General features: G+C 34.0%; 1 protein-coding gene and 2 long non-coding RNA genes across 3 annotated transcripts in view; 2 read left to right on the forward strand and 1 right to left on the reverse strand.

The window, feature by feature from the left end:
* The window catches only part of LOC125653396 (uncharacterized), a 157990-nt gene that overhangs the window by 65300 nt on the left and 66865 nt on the right, over positions 1 to 25825 (reverse strand). The window contains exons 3-6 of the mRNA XM_056142840.1: positions 17559 to 17760; positions 14529 to 14633; positions 13014 to 13086; positions 7672 to 7838 (exon numbers count right to left, since the gene is read on the reverse strand). Coding sequence (XP_055998815.1) covers positions 7672 to 7838; positions 13014 to 13086; positions 14529 to 14633; positions 17559 to 17760 — 547 coding nt within the window. The remainder of the gene's footprint in view (positions 1 to 7671; positions 7839 to 13013; positions 13087 to 14528; positions 14634 to 17558; positions 17761 to 25825) is intronic.
* LOC125653428 (uncharacterized) lies at positions 914 to 4959 on the forward strand. The gene is made up of 3 exons (XR_007361905.2): positions 914 to 1122; positions 2040 to 2106; positions 4378 to 4959. It is a non-coding gene; the product is annotated as an uncharacterized LOC125653428 (long non-coding RNA).
* On the forward strand, positions 19377 to 23575 carry LOC130047549 (uncharacterized). The gene is made up of 3 exons (XR_008796425.1): positions 19377 to 20597; positions 22835 to 22928; positions 23373 to 23575. It is a non-coding gene; the product is annotated as an uncharacterized LOC130047549 (long non-coding RNA).

Here is a 25825-nt window from a genome sequence, read left to right on the forward strand (position 1 = left end):
AGAGAAAGGGTTAAAGTAACTAAATTCCTTTACTTTCATTAAAAAATTCCAAATCCATTGGTACGTTGATTGAATGTATATTCGTAGCAAAAAAAATGTCACTTTGTGCTCCTAAAACGCTGACGTCACTTATCTCGGTAACTATTATTAGTATAAGTTTGCCAAAAGTTTGAAACTGTTAAGACTGATTCTATGTAACTATCAAAATTCAGTGGCCACGGTATGTCACAAATTTTTATGAAACTTTGTGTGTAACAATATTATGATAGATATAAAACAAAAAGGACATGCAAAGGTTTGACTTAGCAACGGTTGCCATGGAAACCGATCCTCTAACAACAGCTGGACAAGATATGCACATGTATGTTATATTTTGAATAATCAAAAATTAAACGCTATTGTTTATAAAAACAACAATTGTAAAAATTATTTTGAGCTAGGTTCTAGCTTTTAGAAATGTTGTTGTATTTATTTAATCCTTGAAAACAATAGAAATAATTATTTTTATGATGTATAAGGGTTTGATATATGTAATTTTTAGAGAGGGATAAAATATATTTGCCCAGTCATTTGGTGTAAACTCACATGCTAGTAAAATGTATTGAATCTTACTTTAAAAAAGTACAGAAACACATTTGTGGAGAAACCAAAGGTAAACACATAAACCAGTAGTTTCCTCTGGTGCACAAACCAAAATACACCATAAAGAGTTATTGCCCTCTGTAACACTCTCTTGTATTGGAGATATGAACAGCCTTCATTTGTTTTCAGTATGGCAGGAGGTGGAAATTGAGTTTTTATTCAATTTGTTCTTCAGAAGTTTATCAATATCAGATGCTCTTTGTTCACTTAATATTCACTACCACGATCTTTATCTTCAATTGTGCTAAAGGATTCCGGTATATTTCATGGAATACAAATCCGTTTGATCTTTGCCATAGTCACCGGACTCTAGCATCCAATCGTCTACGTATTCGTAGAAAAAGTAAATGTTGTGGAATTTAACGCTTTATTGCATCACATCCGACTAAAAAAATGACCAGGGAAACAGAAGGCTGACAGACATATTCATAGAAAATATGAAAAAGCCCTGCCTGTTGCCGTGTTGGAACTTGTATTGACGTAAGTATTCTATTTGATTTTGAATCGAAATTCTAAAGTAAAGGCTGAATAAAATGTATCAGAAAATTTGGCTTTTAGCAAACATATGAGAACCCCAATTTATTTTATACTGCCAGCCAGGCTAGTCAGCTATAGTGGTATACATGTAGACTGAACATTGTAAGTAGTTCTGTCATTTACTGCATGGGTGTACAATATAGAATACTAGTTAAGTATGTTCCCAACCTAACATTCACTCAGGGAGTTTCCTATCACATTTACACAGAGTTCAGGATCGGTAAAAATTGGGGAATATTTATAAAATCACGTTTCATGTGGAAATTTTCAAAAAGACTAGGCTTCATTTATGTAATCCTACATGTAAGTGATGATCTCTCTCTCTCTCTCTCTCTCTCTCTCTCTCGATCTCTCGATCTCTCTCTCTCGATCTCTCTCTCGATCTCTCTCGATCTCTCTGACTGTCAAGTTTACAATAAAAACAAACATGTGAATGCCTGTGTGCATTCTAGATAAAGATTGTTAAAATCATATATATTGGTGAGCCAGGCTACTTTCAAGTTTGTTTTCCTGTGGTAACCCCCACTAATATGTGATGGTTCTAATCTACAGAAGAAATCACACAAATACTATTATGATTTAAAGTTTTCTCATCTCTTTAATTATGAACTTTAGGACACTTAATTTGGAAAAATGAAATGATGAAAAATTGATGATTTTGAATTGGGTCCTGTAACTGGGCCCTCAAATTTTAATACATGTAGGTCCTGTCAACTGAAGTAAATCAAAAAATATTATATGTAAATTGTAAATATTCAAATACTTTTGAATTCTTACTTTTTCATCCAATAATCACATATTTTGGCCAAAGTACATGACCACTATTTTATGTAATTAATGTGTGCTTTTCTGTGTTTCAGCTGTATGAGCATCATACTGTGCAAATCACCTAAAGATGGAGTTGACCAAGTTGCTGACTTTGAGGAGGTAAATATTCAGCATTAATACATACACATTGAATACATAATTTGAATCCCAGTATTATAAATCCTAAAACAAATTAATAGATGTGGGGAATGTGGTACATTGGGTTTAGTTTCTTGATTATAGAGCCTGCATGAAAACTGAATTCTCTAGAATAATCACAGGAGACCATCCATTTTTTATGCGACATGATGACTTGAAATGTTTTCATCACAACGTCCTAAAAAATGTTTATTACTTCACCTAATTAGCATACTCAAAAAGACTAGTTGTTTTGTTGTCAATGATGCACATATATATGTACACATGTGTATGAGCTCAGTATCATTTGTAAAAATGATTAATTCTAATTAGGTCAATGTTGAGAATCACTCAAGTGACCTACATGTTGCTATCTGTGTGCGTCAGTCATCATAAGACGTTAATTGAACATTAATATTTTTTCTTGATAACCACCCTTCCAATTCTTTTCAAATTTCTTTTAAGAATCTTTGGGACAAGGGGACTTAACATAGATTGTAAATCTAAGGACTCTGGATTGACGGTACTTTTAAAAATGTTCTATACCAAAATTGAGAATTTTGTTTTAGAACCAGGGTTTCATTTCTTCAATTTTATGGAGAAAACTTTTTCAGATATACACTTCGTTAAATTGTAGAGTTGGGGAAGGGGGGGGGGGGTTATAAGTGTATTTGACATTTATCTGTGTCCAAATTATGCAATTAATACTGAGGATTTCAGTAGTAGTCTGTTTTTAAAACAACAGACACCTAGAATTAAGAGCACAATGAAAGCATACATGTGATAAGGAGGGGGGGGGGGGGTGACTTCATAATAATGCCTGAAAATTCTTAACAAGTAAATTTTAACAAAATTTTTACACTAGAGATGCCAAGATGCCAATTCAAGATAATTAACATGCTTTGTTTATTGGCATCTGGTGTACATTTAGCAACAAGTAGTGTTGTTCATTGTGAAACGATAAATTGATAATGTACATGTATGCGTTGGTTGTACATGTGTTTTAGGCATATCTTATTGCATGTTTTGTTGTGTTTGGTTGTCGAAAATATTGATAGAAATTAATAATGAAGAATTGTTGATATACTAAGGACATCATGATTCTGATCTAAAGAAATTGAGGACTAGTTAATATTTACATACTTTGTTACATCATGACCATACATTGCTTGCAAGAAAAACACACATGGGCCACATACATGTAATCAGTGACTAAGACATTTTGTTCAGTTATACTGTTTTCAAGTCATTACACTTAATTCTTAGAAAAATTCCTTAACTGGCAATTGATTGCAATCAGAAATTGCAAATTTGCTATTTATTCCTTACTTGACACCATCGAATGACAGTAATGTGATGCGCGCTCCCTGTAATCAGGGGGAAATAACTCGTATAGCATTGTGAAAAATGTAGCTCATTGATTATTCATATACGTTTGAAATATTTTATGGTTATACAAGATTTTTTACAATAACTATTGAAAAAGACTCGAACACAATTTATGTTCATGTTATGCATAAATCTTATTAAATCATTGACTCCTCAAAATATTATGACATCACAGGAGGGTGGAACTACCTTAAATAAAGCTGAATGCTTATGAAGGAAGAACAGAAAGGGGTACCAAAATTGCGAATTTCGAAAACACAGGGTTGTGAATGTGGGTCCAAAAGAGTCATATAGTGTATAACATGGATTTTGTAGCCCTTAGAGCTATAGTGATACTTTGAATTTTTTTTTAATTTGATTAATACTCAGGTAACCAATAAGGTTTGTGGACATCTTGTTAATTTATGAGTATTAACACTATTAATAGCTCTTCAATACAGCATAAACACATGAATACAAACTGTATCAAAACATAACATCCTTTAGGCCAATTCAAGTTAATTAGTAAGATTATCATCCTGGGTCACCAAAAAGTATGGGGCAGACTGTGTGAAGATTTTATTTTTTAATTTTTATTTTCTGAGAAATATATTGATGACAAACGAGTTTTTGTCAACAGACGTGCATAATTTAATGCCAGATATATAAATCTATGTTATTTCACAGATGATTTTTGAAGGACGGGTGGGCGGGCATGATAATCTATCAACTAAGTAATTAATTAAGTGGTAAAATTACTATTCTAGCATCATGAATGATCTTGTACATGTACATTTAGTTTAATCAAATTGAATTAGGTGTGTACTGTATGAAAATGTGAAAAATAAGATGAACTTTTCAATATTTGTTCAACACATTTTTTAGAACTTGAAGAGCAGAAGATGCATTCCATGACTCTTATGTGGTATAGAAGACAAAGAAGAGCTCTTGAGAATGGAAAAAAACCTGCGAGTTTTACAGTCAATGAACACACCTCACGACACAAGTCCATCCTGATTCAATAAACTATTCTTCTAAGGAAACACCATGACTTAGTTAAGATCAAGTTTTGGTGTCAGAAGACTAATGTAACTAAAACATTGCAAAATTAACCTGCAAGTGTCTTATGTGAGCCTAATGAATAAGGATTCATTACTGAACAGTTGAAGGAAAATCACTATTATAATGATTTAAAAAAAAAAAAGATGATTGTGTTGTTTGGATAACATTGTGATCCATGTTTGTTGAATAAACAACTTTGCAAAAATGAGTTGTTCTGTGTTAATATTATAAATTTACTAATTACTGGTATGTCAACATAGATTACAGTAACACTGAACAAACTTCAATAAATTTTAAAGTTTCATGCAGTTTCTGCAGTAGAAAATGACACCTATTGATTTTCTGGTCCAAAGGTCACCAGGTGCAATACAATACTCTGTACAATTGATGTCTGACCAGTTTCTTCAGAACCCTTTCATTGATAGTGATATTTCATACAGGGGTTGGTCACTGGTAGTGTATGACCCCTATTGATTTTCAGGTCAAAAGATTAAAAATGGCACTCCGTGGCCGAGTGGTTGGAGCATAGCGTTCAAAATGACATGGCCTCAGTCGGCGCGGGTTCGAATCCCGCTCGCGCTGGTATTAAGTGAGAAAGTTTCCTAATTTACTTTCGGAAGGTCGGTGGAGACCAGGTACATTGTATCTGGGTTCTCACTTTCACCAATAAACACTGGGCACCACCAAGAAACTGAAAAATTGTTAAGTGTGGCGGAAAATATCAATAAATCAATCAATTAAAAATGACTAGGTGCAATGTAGCTAGTACTCTATGCAATGGTGTCCCCCCAATATCTTGGGCCTGTTGTTCAATTATGATATTTCATATGTTGGTTGGTTATGAATAGTAGATGACCCTAATGATTTCCAGGTCAAAGGTCAACAAATACAAGTCCGTACAATGAACAATTTATTGGTATCTACCCAATATCTTGAGAAGACTTTTTATAGTTATTGATAATAGTTTACATGATAATACAGTACATGTAATATAGCTCGTTTATGGAAATGATTGCAAAATCTACTTGGTGTTTGGGGAGGGAGGGGTCCTACTGGATTACAGTTTATGTTTACATGGGTTTTTTTAATCACTCGAACTAATTTTTATTAATATGTTAAACTTCTCCATGTTTATTTTTGAAATATCAATTGCTCATATTGTTCATTTTAACTGAAAATGGTGTAGGTTGTATTATTTGTTATTAGTATGAATTGTTGGCAAAATGCCCAAATCTACAGTTTTCGTACTACAATAGATCAATTGCACTACGTTTCACCATTAATCTTTTTATATAAATAAGGAGTCTTTGATATGGACACCCTTTGATGACAATTGATTATGCTGTATGTATTTTCCAAATTATCTAAATTCATCAACGAAATCCAACAAAAAATCCCGTTTTGGCAAAATGCCCAAATCTACAGTTTTCGTACTACAATAGATCTATTACACTACATTTCACCATTAATCTTTTTATATACATTAATAGTCTTTGATATGGACATCCTTTGATGACAGTTGATTATGCTGTATGTATTTTCCAAATTATCTAAATTCATCAACGAAATCCAACAAAAAATCCCGTTTTGGCAAAATGCCCAAATCTACATTTTTCGTGCTACAATAGATATATTGCACTACGTTTCACCATTAATCTTTTTATATACATTAAGAGTCTTTGATATGGACATCCTTTGATGACAGTTGATTATGCTGTATGTATTTTCTAAATTATCTAAATTCATCAACGAAATCCAACAAAAAATCCCGTTTTGGCAAAATGCCCAAATCTACAGTTTTCGTGCTACAATAGATCTATTGCACTACGTTTCACCATTAATCTTTTTATATACATTAAGAGTCTTTGATATGGACATCCTTTGATGACAGTTGATTATGCTGTGTGTATTTTCCAAATTATCTAAATTCATCAACGAAATCCAACAAAAAATCACTTTTTGGCAAAGTGCCAAATTATAATACATTGGTACAGCGGTCAGTAACACACTCTTTACCATAGGTGGATATAGATATCATAAATAAGGAGGGAATTTTATGGGGAATCGAGATTTATGGAGAAAATTAGTTGTCTTTTTCAATTTTTTATATACCACAAGGACAAAACATGGGCAAAACGGGCTGAATTTTGCAGTTCAATTAGCCCTCATAGACTGCTGTCGGTTTCCATGGCAACGGATGGTAGAAATTCGGTGGTGGGGTTGAAATTATGTAAGATGGTGCAAGTAAAGTTAATACTGTGAAAATCAAAGAAATCTGTGACATTGAGTGGCCAGACCCTATCTGATTTCTTTGATTTTTACATAGAATTGATCTTAAAACGTATACACAGGAGGAATGTGCAACTAAACGTCGATTAATAGCACAACATAGTTTAGAATCCTAGACTTTTGGTATACTTTATATCAATTTGAAGGTTTGCTTGAAAAAGTAATAAGTAAACCGGATGGGCTTATTTTTGGGGTACTGGTGTTGATTTTTTGCACTCTTCTTCTAATAGTTCATTTTTCGAAGGAAAATTGAAGACGTGCTCTGTATATGTTTGAACGACTAAGGCGAAATTGATGACGTAATCAACTCCCTGAAACAACAACACACACGGGCAAACAAAAGGTCACCGATTCTGGTCAGTCACCTACATAGGGCAGTCAACGATACATGTTCGAACTAATTTCCTAGAAGAAATATTGATTTGTCTGCAATTTCCAATGATATGTTCAAATGAACCGGTGCTTGAAAATATTTTGGAGGACATAGAAATTGCTTGTAACTTCACTGATTTCGTATATGAGAGGTTTTATAATTCTTTCTAAACACACAAAGCACTAGCTATTCCTTCGGTTTAAAAATGGAGAATAACTCAGTTTCTGCGAAATCAGTCATTCATTGGTTAACTGTTGTGGCTATTTTTCTATTGAGCTATGGAATCAGCTTACGTTATTAACTCAGTAAAGAAACAACGTTATGGAGCAGATATAATGTTTCCAAATTTTCCACATTTAAATGAAATTAGTATATCGCTACATAAAGCAATTCATCGTATCAATAGATATTTATAGTAACATTTCAGTGATGGTAAATATCATCAAAATATTCACTGTTAGTTTCATATCGTTTGGTGTTCTGACGTGATGTCGATACCCTTCGCCGACGTACTACATGTATGATGATAATGATGATCAATACTACGAGACACAGCACAACCACGGGCGTCACTACTGCAGCGATCCATCCCCGCCCACCAGGTTCCTCCTCTGTCGTTTTTCTACAACATTAATATCAAGACAATATTGATAGTGTTCTAGTTGATGTTTCACGTATGTGGTTCATAGGAAAAAGATCACGAATCTGTAATTCTGCTGGTATTTAATGATGAAGTGCTACAATGTGATTCTATGTACGGCGCCCACAGTCAAGTCAGTGGGTTTCTTTTTTCACGTCAACGCCTATCGTGACACATAATATCCATTTTAAGGTTATACATTTTAAAGTAATTATAAATATCAAAGTACTGAAAGCATTGATGGGAGTTGATTCTACGTATGTTTAACACCAGATTAAGAATTATTTAAAAAAGAAAAGAAAAGTATCCCCAACAGCCATAATATTATGCATAGATGTACATGTATGTTGTGTCACAATAATAATCAAGCACAATTATTCATGTCTACTTACATGTACGTATAGACGCTGGTGAGTTTCCACCTTGTCTGAATAGCATTTTACCATTCCAACATAGCATATACATTTACTTTTAGAATTGCTCATTTTATCAAAATATATCACTACATTGATATTCAGACACAGATTTATTTTTGAAAAACTCCACACATAACTTAAGAATTCTTGGTTTTGTGCTGGTTTTTTTTTTTTTATTTTCCTCTACCTCTCTTTCTAAAAAATGGGGAAAGGATTTACATGAGTCACAACTAAACAAAATACCATTGCATAGAGTGCAAGAACCTTTGCTTAAAACTCAGATATTTACTTATGTTGTATCTTTAAAATTGATCATGTGGGGATCTGGGTTAGAGTAGGTTCTCAGTATCAAAATTGACTAAATGGAGCGGTGCTTCGGGTGAGAGCGAAAAAACCGAGGCCTAGTCTTATAACAGGTATGGCACGATAAAGATCCCTCCCCGCTCAATAGCCATCAGTTCCGACCATATGCCTAAATTTCGCAGCCCTTTACAAGCAATGGCGACGTCTCCATATGAGTGAAATATTCTCGAGAGGGATGGTAAACAATGTTCAATCAAGCAATCTTCAAAATTGTATATGATCTTACTTTTAAAAACATGAAATTCATTTTCTACAGCTCAATACAAATCATATAGGAAAATCACCACGAACTCCTACAGTGAATAAGAAATACAAAATTAAGTGCTGGGCAAACACGGAGCCCTGTACATATCAGATGTTGGTTCAGGCCCCTAGGAAGATTAAGCATCCCCTTATCGCCCGGTCACATCCCTTGTGAGCCTTATATCTTGATCAAGTAAACGTACATGTGCTTGAGCTCAGGACTTCAGGTTCCCTTCCCCTTCCTTGTATTTGTAGTGATATGTCGGGTGTATTTCTGATAAAATATCAAACTTTACTGGGTTTTTCAAAGATTGTACGTTGCTTAACGTCCCTCTCGAGACTTTTTCACCCATATTGAAACGTCACCAATACCGGTGATGGGCTTCAAAGTTAGGTCTTTGCTCGGCGCTTACGGCCATTTAACCATTGAACAGTGTGGGTCTTTAGCGTGCTAAACTTACTGAACTTTAATGAATAAATATATAGAAATGGAAAAAACTATGTATCTGAATTATGTGTGTGTGAGAGAGAGAGAGAGAGAGAGAGAGAGAGAGAGAGAGAGAGAGAGAGAGATTTCTGTCTATATCTATTTACTGCTTAAAAATTCATATATGTGCTGTGAAACATCCGTTTTTAAGGTCATGAAAAAAGACCCGTGACAATTTAAGTAGATGATGCAGACAGATATAATTCTTTAATTATCATATTATCATTGAATATAATATAATTTTTTAATTATCATCTTATCATTGAACATGATGAACAAAATATCAAGAAATTCATGTTTTCATTCCCTCTTTTAAATTGAGCAATTTCGACTAAGACTTCATGGTTTCAACTTTGTGTATAAATAATGAAAATTATCTGAATCAACACACTTATGTAGCATGTGCGTGTGATTAATTCCACACATGAGTGTTGTAAAAGTTTAACTGAGTATTAATTAATCGAGTATAATTATAGGTTATAGACTTTGTATGAGAAAATATGACGACCGAGTTTTTTGGCACGTAGACGGACCGAGCTTGCTCGGTCCGTCCGCGACAAAAAACGAGGTCGTCATATTTCCCATACAAAGTATATAACCTTTTAATTATATACTTTCAATTTCATTTAAAAACTAACAATAATTTTATTTTGAACAATAACTTTATCGGTTTAACTGAGTAAAAGATGAAAAACACGAAAAATTTCAAAATTAACGGCGTAGAAATTTGATTGTGACGTAATGTTTGCGGGCCGGAATATTTCCGGGCATATATCGTGATATATATGCCCGCAAACTTTTAAAGAAAAAAGAAGAGATGAAATTGAAAGTATATAATAATGGAAGGTTATTTCACCATTATGAATGTAAAAGGCAATAAAATCAAATAATATGTCTATTTAGTAAAGGAAAACTAAATTGACATTTTATTCACTACACGAATCGATTGTTACACACGAAGTGCATGTGCTCTGTCAATCAGCTGACGCTTGGTGCTTAAAATTGATAGTGGTTTAAACAAAATTGTGGTAATATTTCAACCATTTTATGGCTTTTGAATAACTGAAATATGTTTGGTTTTGAGTGTTTGGGTTTCTCTGACGGCCCCCAGTAAGTCTACTCAAAAATCAGGGACATGATATTTTGCGTGCCAAGGGGGTTGTGACCCTTGATACGGAACAGCCTGTAACGTCTCATAAACAGGTAAAATACATATAATTTTGTGTATATCAGCAGTTGTATTATCAATACATTAAACTTAATCAGTAAATATCGCATTATTGTAAATATTGTATAATCTAATGATTGTCGATTTTTTTTTCATTGATTGCACATTACCAAAAAATATATCCCCTACAGACGTAAAATCACTGCATTCTAAATGGATGTGATGTATAGTTAATGGACAGTCACAGGATAGACATTCAGACTGAATTTATGTTTAGTAGGTGATAATTGGTCATTTTTGAATGTCCTATGTGTATTTTTGAAAAAGCACTTCCTCTCGGCGTTTCATTACGATGTTACAAGGTATGTTTAGTTTATAATGAATAGAATAAAGTTTACTTGTGTCAGAGCCTGAAATAACAATACAATACAATTGTCATAGAAAATGTAAATATAGTTTTATGAAATATCTAAAATCAGTGTAGGGAATTTTAAAGTGTGCAATATCATCTTCAATAGCATTCTGTCGCACCCATGGGCAAATGCGTATCTAAAAAACTTGAAAGTCTATGACGTGCAGTTTGAATTTCAAACTTTTCATGACAGGTGTTCTTGAAAGTACACAAAATATTTTTTATCAATATTTGATTTTATTTGCAGATAAAAGTTTGTAAAAGTTTGAACTGTATGACTGGTTGTTTGCACATTAGAATAACCAAAATCAATTTACTGTAGAGCTCATAAACATATTTCTTGGTGTTATCAATAAAAAGGAAAAAGAATACAGTCAATAAATTGAAAACGGTGATTCACGATATTTTTGGTTCGCCTTAATTTGTATTGGACATAAATCAGTTGACGCTACTATCATCGCCGATAAATTGATTTCCTGGTTGCGGACACCTGTGTATATGAATATGTATCCTTGAATTTAAAAGGTCCACGCAACTGTTATAGAATATGATGAAATCGCAAATTCAGAGACACCGACTTTTCTAGTGTAGGCTTTCAGTCCGCAGGACCCTGTGTTTTTTACCTGTACCGTATTATGATCGGCGGCATTATGTCTGCGTGTAGGGATTACATTGTGTGAAATATCGTTGTTGAAATTAGAGTGTATTTCTGGTAATATTTTGGTTGTTTTTCAATTTACATACCGGTATTCAATTGACCGACGGTAGAAAAGTCAGTTTATAGACATGTATTCAAACGTGTGATACATGACCACGTTTTACGAGCTATTTGGTGCTGGTGCTGAAAATTACATATGTTTGTAAAGAAATGATAATGTCCGCACCACCTTGAGCCGAGTGACTGCATTGGGGAGTTGATAAAATCAACTCCCAAAAATCTGTACACGGTCATTCAGATCACATCTCATAATAGTGCAAGCGTCAGTGAACGTTGATTTTACATATGAATCTTGTTGATTTAGAAACGTCAAACTGAAAGTTTTATCCCTTTTAGTAAAGCACATTGATAGAGTACATCATGTATGCAAGGCAGAGTGGTGATGAGATTCCGCCCTCTTCGGTACATCTGTCAATGATTCACAAAATGAGTTTCTAACTAAATTTACTGATACATATAACAAGAGGCCCAAGGGACACATCGCTCACCTGCGTTACCTTGGCCCAAATCAAAAGACTTTCTATATATATTTGCATGTAAAACCTTAGTCCGTATTGTGGCTCCAACCTACCCCTGGAGGACATGATTTTTACAATCCTGAATCTGCACTATGTCAGGAAGGTTTCATGTAAATCTCAGCTCTTCTAGCTCAATGGTTCTTGTGAAGATGATTTTTAAAGATTTTCTCTATTTATTCTCATGTAAAACTTTGATCCCCTCTTCTGGCCCCAATCTACCCCCGGGGGCAATGTTTTGAAGAAACTGGAATCTGGACTATGTCAAGGAGCTTTCATGTAAATTTCAGCTCTACTGGCTCATTGGCTCTTCAGATGATTTCTAAAGATTTTCACTATATATTTCTATGTAAAACTTTGGTCCCCTATTGTAGCCCCAATTTACCCCCGGGGTAAAAAAAATTTGAATCTGCATTATGTCATGAAGCTTTCATATAGATTTCAGCTATTCTGGCTCATTCCTTCTTGAGGAGAAGATTTTTAAATGACCCCCACCTTATTTTTGCATTTTTGTGATTTTATCCCCTTTATTTGAACAAACTTGGAAGCCCTTCACCCAAGGATGCTTTCGGCCAACTTTGGTTATAATTGGTCCAGTAGTTCTTGAGAAGAAGATAAAAATGTGAAAAGTTTACAACGACGACGGCGACAGACAACGGACAAATTTTTATCAGAAAAGCTGACTTGAGCCTTCGGCTTAGGTGAGCTAATAAAAAGGAACCATCACTTCTACGGCTATGGCTATGGACGTCAGGCATATATCAGAATATATAGCACATCACCTTAAAAGTAAAATCGGAAGTAAAAGAACACATAGAAATAACAATATATTTACCTAGTAATCGATGTACAGCTAGGGTCCATTCGATAACATTTCTCTTTTCTGTCTATGTCAATGCAAGTTGGATCTATGAAGTATAGAAAACGATCAATCCATCGATATGCATAGCTGTGAGCAAGATTTCAAACAAACTGTCATACCAAACGGTGTAAAAGCCTATGGGGGTGGTTTAGTCTCAAATTAAAACAAATATAAAAGATTAAACTTTAAATTCGTGATAGTTCAACTATAAAAGCGAAATAACAAATAGATCGCCGCGGTGGTCTAGAGGTAGAGCGTTCGCCCCGCATACGAGGGGTCGGGGTTCAAATCCCGGCCGCGACAGAATTGAGTTGTTAAAACAAGTAGTGGCAGTTCCATCACCAAAAGCTCGGTATCAAGTATGAATGGCACGGGTTCTCGGAAATGAGCTCAACGACGATATATCGTGTCACAGTAGGTGTAGCATGGTAAAGAACTATCACTGTTCAATGGTCGTAGACAAAAATTCGAAGCCCTTCACCGGTCTTGATGACGTATCCATATGAGTGAAAATTCTCTAGAGGGACGTTAAACAACATACAATTAATGAATATCTAAACAAATACTTGAGTGCTTTGAACAAATTCATGAAATATTTTCGTTTTAAAGAAGAACGATGGACACTATTTTGGTATAAAAATGTGATTGGTATGATAATAATTGATTCGTGTAAAACAAAAGGAGAAATCTAAATTTTAAAATTGGATACAAAGAAGATACATTATTTGTCGAAATGCGCATCTGGTGCATCAAAATTGGTACCGTATAAGTTTTACATTTGAGGTATTTAAACATTTCATTTCAAAACAAGGCACGATATTCAACTATCATTTGATGGCTTCGATAAAAATGCTTACAATGAAAATTGTCTGCTCTTTCTTATTTGTGCGTGCCCCTTAATTGATTTATAATTAACGTCGAAATGTTCATGCTTTTGACATTATCGTTATTATTTCTTTTAGAAATATTGATGTTCTCGTCTCCGCACGTGGTTTCATGGCTATGAGAAGCGTGTTGACAAACATGATTTTGGGAGCAAGATTTTATGTAAATACAAACTATACCATGTATAAAACACATTTTAATCCAATCATCCAAACGATATTTATTTCTATAACAAAAACTGTTAATTTCAACCGATCAAAATCGTGTCCATGCCCCTTTAAGATACACTGTATATAACCATTTCATAATAGAAATCAAAATAAAGATCCCTACATTGAAATGATGATCCTTATTATTATTGCATCGCGTTGTCTACAAGTCTGTAAGTGTAAGCATTTCTTATCGATACATATGACGACAATCAAGGTTGTTTCGGGTTTTTGCATTTGGGTTATTATGAATTAGGACGATTAAGATATTTCTCGGTCTGAATAAATGGTTAAACCTCAGGTGAAGATCTGAGATTGGAGATTATTTGTGACTTTATATGTCAATGTACGTATGAAAGTCTCACAAAGAATAACTATGGTAACAGATACTTACAGTTATACATTTCCTTTATTAAGTACGGCTTGTTAGGACAGTCTTTTGTGAAGTATTTACACGGGTGGTTGTTCAGAGTATGGGTGTGGAGTACCATACAATTCCCTATAAATAGGTAAGACGTTACTCAGATTTTGCAGATCTAACATTAACACGCAAATTCTCCATACATAAAGGTTCCAACAAATTAATGTACATGTAATGCCATATTAACATTCATTCATGTTAATATTCAAAATGCTGTAGACAATCCTTTACTGCACTATATTCTATGTCAGTGGGGTTGCGTTGTCTCTCAAATGTTCTAATTGTAATTATTTAAATCGACTACAACTGCTTGAATATCGGTTACTCCGACGAATCGTACTGTTAAATAAATGGAGTGTCGTAGTCGTGATTTCCCATTGAGATAACAGTTAACACTATGCTAAAATACTTGCAACACTCTGGTATTTTGTTATTTCAGATAAGATTACATTAATACAAAGAAAACATTGCTAAGTAGTTAATATCGTTCAAGCGTTTCTTATCTGTTTTGACATAATACTGATTAATTCACCAAAATTTCTCAAACACTAGCAAAAACAATCATCACTGTTTTTGCTCGATGTTGTCTCTAGAAAGTGTTGAACATATGCATATGTTGCATATATTTTTTGAAAAAGAATAATACAGCATGTTCATACCTATCCTCTTCCTCCATAAAACAACCAAAATGCATTTAATAAGATTTATAGAATTAACTATATTTTATATATTTATATTTTATATATTTTATTTCTGAGGATTTTTTCGGAAACACTATTCCGGAATCCTACCGGAAATAAGTTGGCAAATAGAATAGCATTTCCTTTTATGACGAGGCATTTTCGGGAGAACGGTTAGATAACAGTCGATACAAAATTTTAATTTCCCTTCCCACCCATCCCAAAAAGTTGGAAGAATATGTACTAAGGAAAATGTTTTCAATTTTTCAGGTGAGCTCGATTCTTGGATATAGTGCTGGTTATGGGAAAAGAAACAACTACAATGGAGTGTGTTTGAATAGACTGTCTTGGCAACTTGGGGCCAGATAAAGTACATTTTTGATTACAGAACACAAGAAGAATGCGCGTCTTGTTCCTGTGATTGGGCATTGAATGATTTGATTGGACAATATTGTGTGTATTGAATTATTTGGTGACAATTTGGTCACATATATATATGATACACTTTGATTGCCATTCACCGGAATCATAGTCATATGGTTTTTTGTTTAATTGAAAATTGACTTTTTAATGATTGATGTTTGGGGGTGATTGCAAATCGTCTCATTGCCGTCAACCGGAATGAGAAGATCTGCTAAATTTGTTGCTTGATTTTATGATATAGCATTAGGCAATGGTGTGTTTTTGGTCTGTACCATTTGGGTGTCAATACACAGGTGTAATTTTCATGGTAAAATTTTAATGTAAAATTTGAAAATTTTACTCATTGCCCAGTTGCCAAGACCAACAACAGCCACAATGGGGAGGGGGTGTTGTTATAAAATACAAGAAGTGCAAAAAATAAACTTGTATATAGGTAAACATAATGTTGTGTCTTTATTTCCATCCCAGGACAAGGTCAGCTTACACGTACATTGTACACTACAAACTGCTATGATTATGAAGTTTTGCAAGGCTGGTCTATAATAATATGTGTATTAATTGTATGTATTACAATAGAAACCTAAAGGAAAAACACAGGGTACAATCTAATACAAGGTGAAGATAACGAACAGTAATCAATCTCATAACTCCTACAAGCAATACAAAATAGATAGTTGGGCTAACACGGACCCCTGGACACACCAGAGGTGGGATCAGGTGCCTAGGAGGAGTAAGCATCCCCTGTTGACCGGTCACACCCGCCGTGAGCCCCATATCCTGATCAGGCAAACGGAGTTATCCGCAGTCAAAATCAGTGTGCCGAGACACGGCTTAACAATCGGTATGAAACACGTCAGACAGCATTTGACCCAATGCGAGGTTGTATTGACGAACTAGATCGTTATAACGACCATAGAATTTGCGAAATGCTGACTTCAATCGAGACTGTTGAAATCTCTGTACCATCAACTTGTTTGTCAGTAGCTTACCTCGATTTAAAAACTGACTATACCCAGAACAGGCTCTTGCATATCGAATCAGTTGAGATATATAAACACCATATGCAGGTGATAATGGAATATTGCTACATAAATGTGGGCAGTTGACGATGGAGAAGCTGAAATCATCCCGTTTGTCATACAGTTGAGTTGTCAGTTTGCCTCCATAACATAAAAAGCAAGGCCGGTATTGCTATGGATAACTAAAAACTCACTTTGGAAAAAGCAATGTAACATTTCACTCCAGATATGATAAAGTTTAGCTGCAGAACTGTAGCTTCCTGAGAAAATGTTGGGATAGATCAGAGACTTACATATCCACCCCTTATACAAACCTTCGATTTACGGCGCACAAAACATGTGTACGGTTGAGACCTTATATCGCAATAGTCTTGCATCGCCGTCTCATATATTTAGTATAAAAGAAATCCCTAACGTATTTTCCTACTACACAGAGAGTTACAATTCTGCATGGAGATAAAGTTCAGACTCCTAACTGATACGACATGTTCATTACAGAATATAAGCAACTATTAGTAATGTTGTATAAATCATAACAAAATGCATCAAATGGGATTTTTGTCAGTATTTCATAGCTCAAGGTTCAACGTTTATATTCTAATAAAATTAACATAATTTTGTACAAATATTGAATATTAACCTCCAAACACAAATAAAAAAAATTTCTACGTATGGTTTTCAGTCCTATAAAAATTCATCAATATCCGTTGTAGAAAGACAATCTTGATAGGATACTTCAGCGCATATAACCATTCACCTTTCATGTAATATAGTACTTTTATTCCCTTCTAAATGAACATCTGTTCAGAGTATCTGATTATTTATTACATTGTAAATGTAGAGTTTGATGAATTTCACATAAACTTATAACATTTGATTACCAGGTTCAGTCCATCCACTGATATCATCGTAACAGAATTCGACAAGATGAGAGAGGTCAAAGCGCGGAAGACAATGGTAAACATATTCAAACTCCTGAAGCCCAGAACAATTGAGTCTGCGAGAGGCTGCCTGGACTTCAGACAGGTTTCTAGGACAAGTATCGACCGGGAAAACATGTAACCCGGACTGTGGTAGTCTCATCTGTAAAGCAACATGGAAATCTATCATTTATTACCGTAACCTGTATCACAGTCCTCTTTATCAATTTATCCATGTCTGTTATGTCAATAGTTACATTTATAATATTACTACCGAAGCAGTGGTTTCAGAATACCATGTAATGTTGTCGTTCCTTATTTTATGCTTAGGATTATGTATGACTATATCAATATATCTTAATGTAGCCAGTAATGTAAAAATGATATTTGCTTATGAATAAATACAATATCTCTATTCCGATTCTTCAACTTCTGCTGTTTATTGATGTTTAGTATTTACAAGTTAAATATTTTATAAACTAATCAATACTGGAACGGAACAATTGTTATCGATGTCAAATGTTTGGTGATGTATGAATATGTATGCGGGTACCGAGAACAAAATGAACAGGGAACTCTGGACATACCCGATGCAGGATAAGAAGGAGTAAGCATCCTCCGTTGACCGGTCATACCCGCGTTAAGCCCTTATGTTTTCATCAGGTAATTTGACACGATTAACAAAATATCGTATATCAGGTAATTTTGTCGCACTGGAAATGTTTTTGTGGATGAGGAAAATTGACCAAAAATCAAACCGCTAAATTTACTATTCTTATAAACTATACACTTGTTAAATGAAACTGTGCCAAAATATAAAGTGTCGAGATGTTTAGTGAAAAAAATACTAAACATTTCCGACGTTAAAATTACCCGATGCACGTATATTGAATACTTGGAGAAAAGTCTTAAAAAACCTCGTCAATAATTGATGTTTCATGCTATTTCTATTATAGTCCTATTCATCTGGAAAAATCATCAAAATATAATATCTGTCCGTATTTTGATATCGACTATTGTTTCTCTTACTCGAAATTCAACTAATACCAAATGTTAATGATGAGGTATTTTATAACCTGTATGTGTCAATGATATATATAATGAGTCTCCTTCCCTATCTTAATGATGCATGTATGTCATTCGATTGTATTTAAGGCTTGCGGAGAACCCATAATTTTAATATACAAGAAGAGTAAACCTAATTTACCAGTCTGTACAAATTGAATAAAGGATTAAATCCCTGTATACAAAACCCACAATTCTCTGTGAAGTGAGTACAATAGTTGCACGTGCGACTATCGGCCAGCAGAGTGGAAAAGAGAAAACTGAATACAGTTATATTGAATACATAGGTATAGACTGTATTCAAAATGTTTCCTCTCTTTAAACAAATATAATATAAAGAAGTACGAATAACTTTGGTGTTGCAATGCTTTTTTCTATATGTATACATGTATGATATACAGCCACACGTAACAGTACCTTGTTGGATTTTAAATGCACGTATATGTTTCACGACCGCATTCAAACTCGTCGAAAAACCAGGATAATGTAACAGTATAAAACTATTTTGCATCACACAATACACAGGTGTAACTTCAGGATTTACAATTAATTGATAGAAATGGATCGACAACACTTGGGGTCGATCGTTCTCACAGTCAATTGAAATTCCAGCTAGATAAGCAATTTCCATCTGTGCATTGATTATTAGGTTAGCAAATATCAAAAATATCTTAACGGTAGATAAGTCTGATGGTTGTCGTTAAACACAATTTACAAATGCTAAAACAATAAATAAAGTAAAAAGGTGATTATATAAAGGTCGTAAAGCAAGAACCATGTTATATGGTCGAGGGGTCCGTATTTGCCCTTCTCGTAATTTTGAAATCTTCGTATGAATTATAAGATTGATCACTGTTCGTTATCTTCACCTTTTCATTTATCATGGCGAATTGCTGCACCAACCAAGAATTAAGAATACAGCGAAAAGACGCTGAGAAATACCGGAGTCGTTTTTTTTTTCATTCTCTGGGCAAATTTGAGAATGTAAAAAGATCCCGAGTTTAGCATTGATGATCCATGTATCTATATTATCTATGTTCCAAATTCTCCCAATTACTGTGTTTCTTACGATGCATTTGTCTTTAACTAATGTCAATTTGATACCTATATTTGAAAGCATTTAGTTTAAACTGTATTGATTTCATAAAACAAGATATATATATGTGTTTTTCTAATGTTGAGATCGGAAAACAAGTGCAGTTATATCAATTTATATCTCGTTGTTATGCATTTACAAATGGCGATCACTTTTTGAGAAGAAAAGAGTAAAGACAAGAATTGAAAAATAGACAAATTTTGTACTCTAGATATAAATGTAATAAACTTTGTAACATACATAATATGAAATCATATCTAAGTGTCCATATGCAACAAGTATTACTCTTAGCAGGTATAATCTTTCAGACAAAATGGGTTGATGATCAATACAATTATGGGTATTTATGTGTATATGTTAGCAGAATAGACGTTATTGCACTTGACAACATTTTTGCGCCATCAATAATTATGTATAGAAAATGTAAACGTTATCAACATCAAATTCTATTTTTTATTTTTTTTATTTCAATTTCAGAGTACTTGTATGTGGAGTCAGAGTAGTGTTGAATAGAGTAATTTTTGGACGACTGGTCACTAGATATGGATATTTCCGTTTTCATTTTTGTTAAATAAGCAACTGCCTATCATGGCAAAAAATCTAATCTTCAATTTATCGCGAGGAATGGTCGTGTAAAGTGTTGAAATGTCATACGTTTTGACGTTGTTAATTTGCGAAAAGAATATCCCTCTTCCTGTCAATCTGGTATTCTTGCCTCTCATCATTAACAGTCGCCGTTATTGCGGCGTCCTGAATCAAATGAATCCTTCAAGTGGAATAATGTTTGTTGATTGCTGTAGATTTGAAATCAATGCCACTATCAACTCGGAAGCCGCAAGGTATGTCTTTCCCACCCACCACTCCCAAAACCATCATAGGTAACAATTACATGTTTGTTATTTCTTTTCTTATTCAAGCCCCAAAAGTGACAGCGAACGACTTGTTTGGGGATAGGCAATCGCGAGATCTCTTTATATAGATAGGTTGAGTTCACAGGAAGTCAGGGAGAATACCCTATTAAACCTTAGGTCAGTTCTGCGTATAAAATCTGAATTTCATTGTGTGCTTCGCGCAAACCCTACAGTGATAAAAGCCAGACCATGCTATTGCCAAAACGGACATCGATGTTATATGTATGAAGACATGTGATGCGTGAAATGCTATTTTAAAATGCCATACACCCCTTATATCCTTGTGGTAGATTGTATTGTTATTTATCAATTTTATAAAATATTGAAGTGAAAAACAATAATGATTAGACATAGCATTGTTCTTAGATTTGGAGTTTCCTGTTCCTGCTTAATGTGTTTGCAATATGTCGAAATTATATGATTTATTTCTTTTTCTTAATTGTTTTTTCTTAAGATGATTTGCAATCATGGATTACGCAGGACACTTAAGGTAACGAATGAACTCGGTAATGATAATATATGAGATCACAATGAGCTGATACGTCATGACAGTTGCCCCGCCTTGATCAATCCATATTTGGATACATATACACAAACTCTATTTTTAGGATCATATAAAAATATATCGGAATATTGCCTTTATTCTACGCTTAAAATTAGTCAAATTTCCGATTTGACAACACATCACAAGGCATTATCATGAGAAATAACCTGGTGAAGTTTGTCGTATGGTTGGAATCAGCGTCTAAAATACGCTTACTAGGCACATGGCAAAGACGACGTTCAGGAAATGTCAGCTGTATAACTTTGAAATCGGAAAAAACAAGGTAAATTCTTGTAATTGAAATAATGATGTATGAATACCTGAAACCAAGGTTGTCAACAATGAAAGCAAACAACATTTACTGTGTTTTATACATTGACTCAATACTTTAGAGGTAGTATATACATAGTTTGATGTTCTTTGTTTACATACTGCACACGTCACACGTAGCATTAAGTGCACACACGCAAGATATATGCTAGAGAACTGATGCTCAAATGGTACCAGTTGTTTGTTTGTTTGTTTTATTCATATACACATGATTTACATGAATACAAGCGGGTATCTAGGCAGTAAATTCCACAGGCACCTGAAGAATGGACACTACTCCCCCACCTCTTTCTTTTGATTTTGTTTGCGATAATTTCTCACACGTAGCCGATGTGTAGCGTATTGGGTGCACACACGCAAAATATGCCTATATGTTAGAAAAATGATGCTCAAATGGTGCCAGTTGTTGTTTGTTTATATAAACATGAGTACAGGCGGGTATCTAGGCAGTAAATTCCACAGGCACCTAAAGTATGGACATTACATGACCCCCCACTCTTTCTTTTGATTTTTTTCTTGCTATACTTTCTCTGAAATAAGTCGATTTCCTGTCTATCTCATCTTTCTTTCGATTCATGTAATCCTTTCACGCTTTTTGTAGGCTTCTACCGGTATGATTTAATTTATTTATTGATTCACCAAGCATGTTGGCATACAATCATGTTACACAATGATGAGATATGTATAATGATGACAAACTAAATACTAACAGTTCATATGCATATATGTATAAACGTGTATATATATTTGGCATGTACATATGACATCTAACTGTATATATAATCTAGTATTGCAAGTATAACAGCCTAAGATTTATTACAAAATTTGTGCTCAATTTTTTTTTATAACCGTACAAGGTCACTCTCTAAAGCTTACAAAAAGTGTGAAACGATTACAGAACTTTTAAAAATCGAAAGAGAAATGAGTTCGACAGGGAATCAACACATTTCAGATTTATCACTGCAAAAAAATATTTTCAAAAGGGGGGGGGGGCTAGTATCAGTGCATCAGGTACCTGTGATAATATCTTGTACAAACGCACGTGTAACGACATTAATTGTCATGCTCTAGATTTACAGTCACATTTAATTTTATCAAGTGACATACAAAAAAATAAACTTGGGATATTTTCGCTTACATTACAGTTTGAATAAATGGAAGAAAAATAAAAGACTTTGAATGCATACTGATTGCCCACATTATTTACATGTATGTGTATTTGAGACCCTTCTCCAATACATTGAATGTTTGCAGCATATGTATTTATAATATGAGATAATGCTATTTACAGATGTGCATGATACCAACAAGAATGTGAACTTTTCAAAGAGCATATTTCCAATTTTCCACATCTCTAGAGCAGTGACCACAAATGTACATACAAGGTAATTTTTACAAACTTTAAGTAATCCAATCAGGCACTGAATATACATAAATATAGGCATTATTTACATCTAGTCAATATTAATGTCTTCAAAATGATAAATTAAAAGAAAATTCATATGAAGCATGTTTTGATATTGCTGTATGTAAAACTTATACGGTACCAATTTTGATGCACCAGATGCGCATTTCGACAAATAATGTCTCTTCAGTGATGCTCAACCGAAATCTTTGAAATCCGAAATAACTATGAAGTTTTAGATCTAAATATAGCCAAAAACAGCGTGCCAAACAAGTGGAGCCAAATTCGTCCAAGGATAAGAGCTATGCATGAGGGAATTTGAATGTTTTTATGTTATAATGCACATATAAACTTGAACACTTAGACCTACAGTACTGTGTTTTAAATATTTTTGACTGGCAACTTTCTTCTTTTTTCCATTTAGTACCCACAGATGACAGCCATATTGACTCCAGTGGATAATATTTACCCCCATCAGCTGGTTACTACACTGTACATAGTTGTCAAACCAGGATATCCACTAATTGCTTTCAGTGATGTGAATTGTCATCTACATTTGTGCTTATGAACTTTAGTAAACTGTCAAGTTTTAATATGAAGAAAATGACTGCTGAAAAAGCATCTAATCTTGTGTTCTGTGAATGTTTTCAATTAAACACAAAACAAAATGAGAAATAGTTTTACTGAAACTTAATTGAAATTCACTTTGAATTACTTTGCATTGACTGAGTACTTCAAATTTTAATCGTTCTACATTTTCATGGTCAAGTGATAAAAAGTATTTGAGAGTGTGTGTGTATGTGGGGGGGGGGGGGGGGTCATATGAAGTAAAAATATTGACACCCATTTGGTGAACTAGATATTTTACACACTGCAGCCACTTATCTTTATTTTCAATGATGACTTAAGAATATTTCTTAAAAATGGAAAAAATATACCCCCTCCCGAAGTAGTGGAGGAATATGTGTCACTTCTGGTTTTCCGGTAGCTTGTATGATGGCTGTATTCTAGATACAAATTTTGTTGAAAGCTACTTTGAAGTTGTCACCTTAAACTATTTCTAAACGAAATTCAACTCGAGTCGTTAGGTATTCCCACGGATTTTTTATATACACAGTGATATAATAAAAATATTCATTGTAGAACAATATATATACACACACCCTCCATCATTATGTATGTTTCGTTGCAAGAACAGATGCTGCATGGGTCCAGACTCCTACCCAACCCACTCAACTTGAAAAGTAATAACTCCATGACATTTTCATCGTTTTTAAAACTATCAAATTAAGTTATCCCCTTCCCTAAACTGTTTCATTGCAAGAGCAGCATGGGTCCAGATATAGACAACCACCCTTCAACAGTGTTTCATGAAAACATAAATGTAATGTGTCATATTTTTGTATATATTCTACATCTATTTAATAGATACTGCATGTTTGTAACCTTGTATAGACACCCCCCCCCCCCCCCCAATGCAAGGATTGACACCCGAGACTATATTCCTGGATCAGCGCATGATTTTCACCGCGAATCGTCAGTTACAAATTACGCACTGAGTTTGATATGCTATTTTAAAAGCTCAGAAATATAAGAACTTGCTGTACTGGCTATCACATATGATGTGTTCGAGGTAATGCAGAGAATTCAACACCGCACCGATCTCTGTGAAATTAAATGCATACTTCTTTGCATCAGATGAAATTTTCAATAGATAGATAGATAGATACTGGTGTGTTATTGTATTCATACCAAAGCGAAGAAATATTTTTTAATATATGTAATACATATATTACACACTTGTTTAAAACAATCACATTGAAGGAATTATTTCGTTTTAGGCCTAGATCGAAGGTAGATATAGTGCATGTATATTCATGCGTGTAGTCTGATTAAAACCAGCTCCCTTCTAATGGTTCCTGACGACAATAGGGTAAAAAAAAAGGGGGGGGGGGGTAATCAGACTGTCATTCATTCATGAGGTTTAAGATTGGAATCTGAACAATCTGATTGTAAACAGATTTTTGATCCGCTCCGTTATTATTATGTCGTTACAAACGTACAATGTTTGAATACAAACTAGAGTTTAAAATGTTTCTGAAATTAGTTGTTAAATATAGCTGTCTTGGTTACTGGGAGTACAAGATCAACAGTCTGGTACAATACATTTATTACCTGACTGTTAACAGACACTGTCCCATTGGTGCCCCTGTAATCAAGTCAACAATTCATGAATACCTTTTTTACTGAACACTTCATACAATTAATTGTTTTCATTTATATAATCATTCTATTCTAACCTCTCTGCATTAGCATAAAACATTCAGAACAACTGGATCCTACATGCACATGTGTTTTATACTTGCATACTGTACTTACTAAACTATAACTAATATACTGATTTGATTACAATTTCATTATGTATTCACACAACACACTTATCCGCTGTTTCAGAAACTGATGTGTGAAGCAGTTGGGTTATTTATTGTATATATCAGGTTGCTAATCTAAATCTTGTCTGCAATCAGTATTTCATATATGATTATAGATATGTGTAATGCAGAAGTGTGAACTCTGATAGTATTAGTGATTCTGAATGATTGGTTTTTATTCCCAAGGAACCTTGATTGGCGAATAAACAATAGAGAGAGAGAGAGAGAGAGAGAGAGAGAGAGAGAGAGAGAGAGAGAGCGTTAAAAGATTAAAACTAAGGTAAATGTTTCTTGGTTAAAATACATTGGTTGTCCTGCGTACATGTATCATGTATATATTTACAATACATAATAAATTGTAATTTTCCCGCCGTGTTACTTCCCTTTCCAGTATCTAATTTTGGATCAATAGTCTACATCAGTGCTGCATTTGAATATTAATTAG

The sequence above is a fragment of the Ostrea edulis genome, chromosome 7 (genome assembly GCF_947568905.1).
Source record: "Ostrea edulis chromosome 7, xbOstEdul1.1, whole genome shotgun sequence".
Taxonomy (NCBI): domain Eukaryota; kingdom Metazoa; phylum Mollusca; class Bivalvia; order Ostreida; family Ostreidae; genus Ostrea; species Ostrea edulis.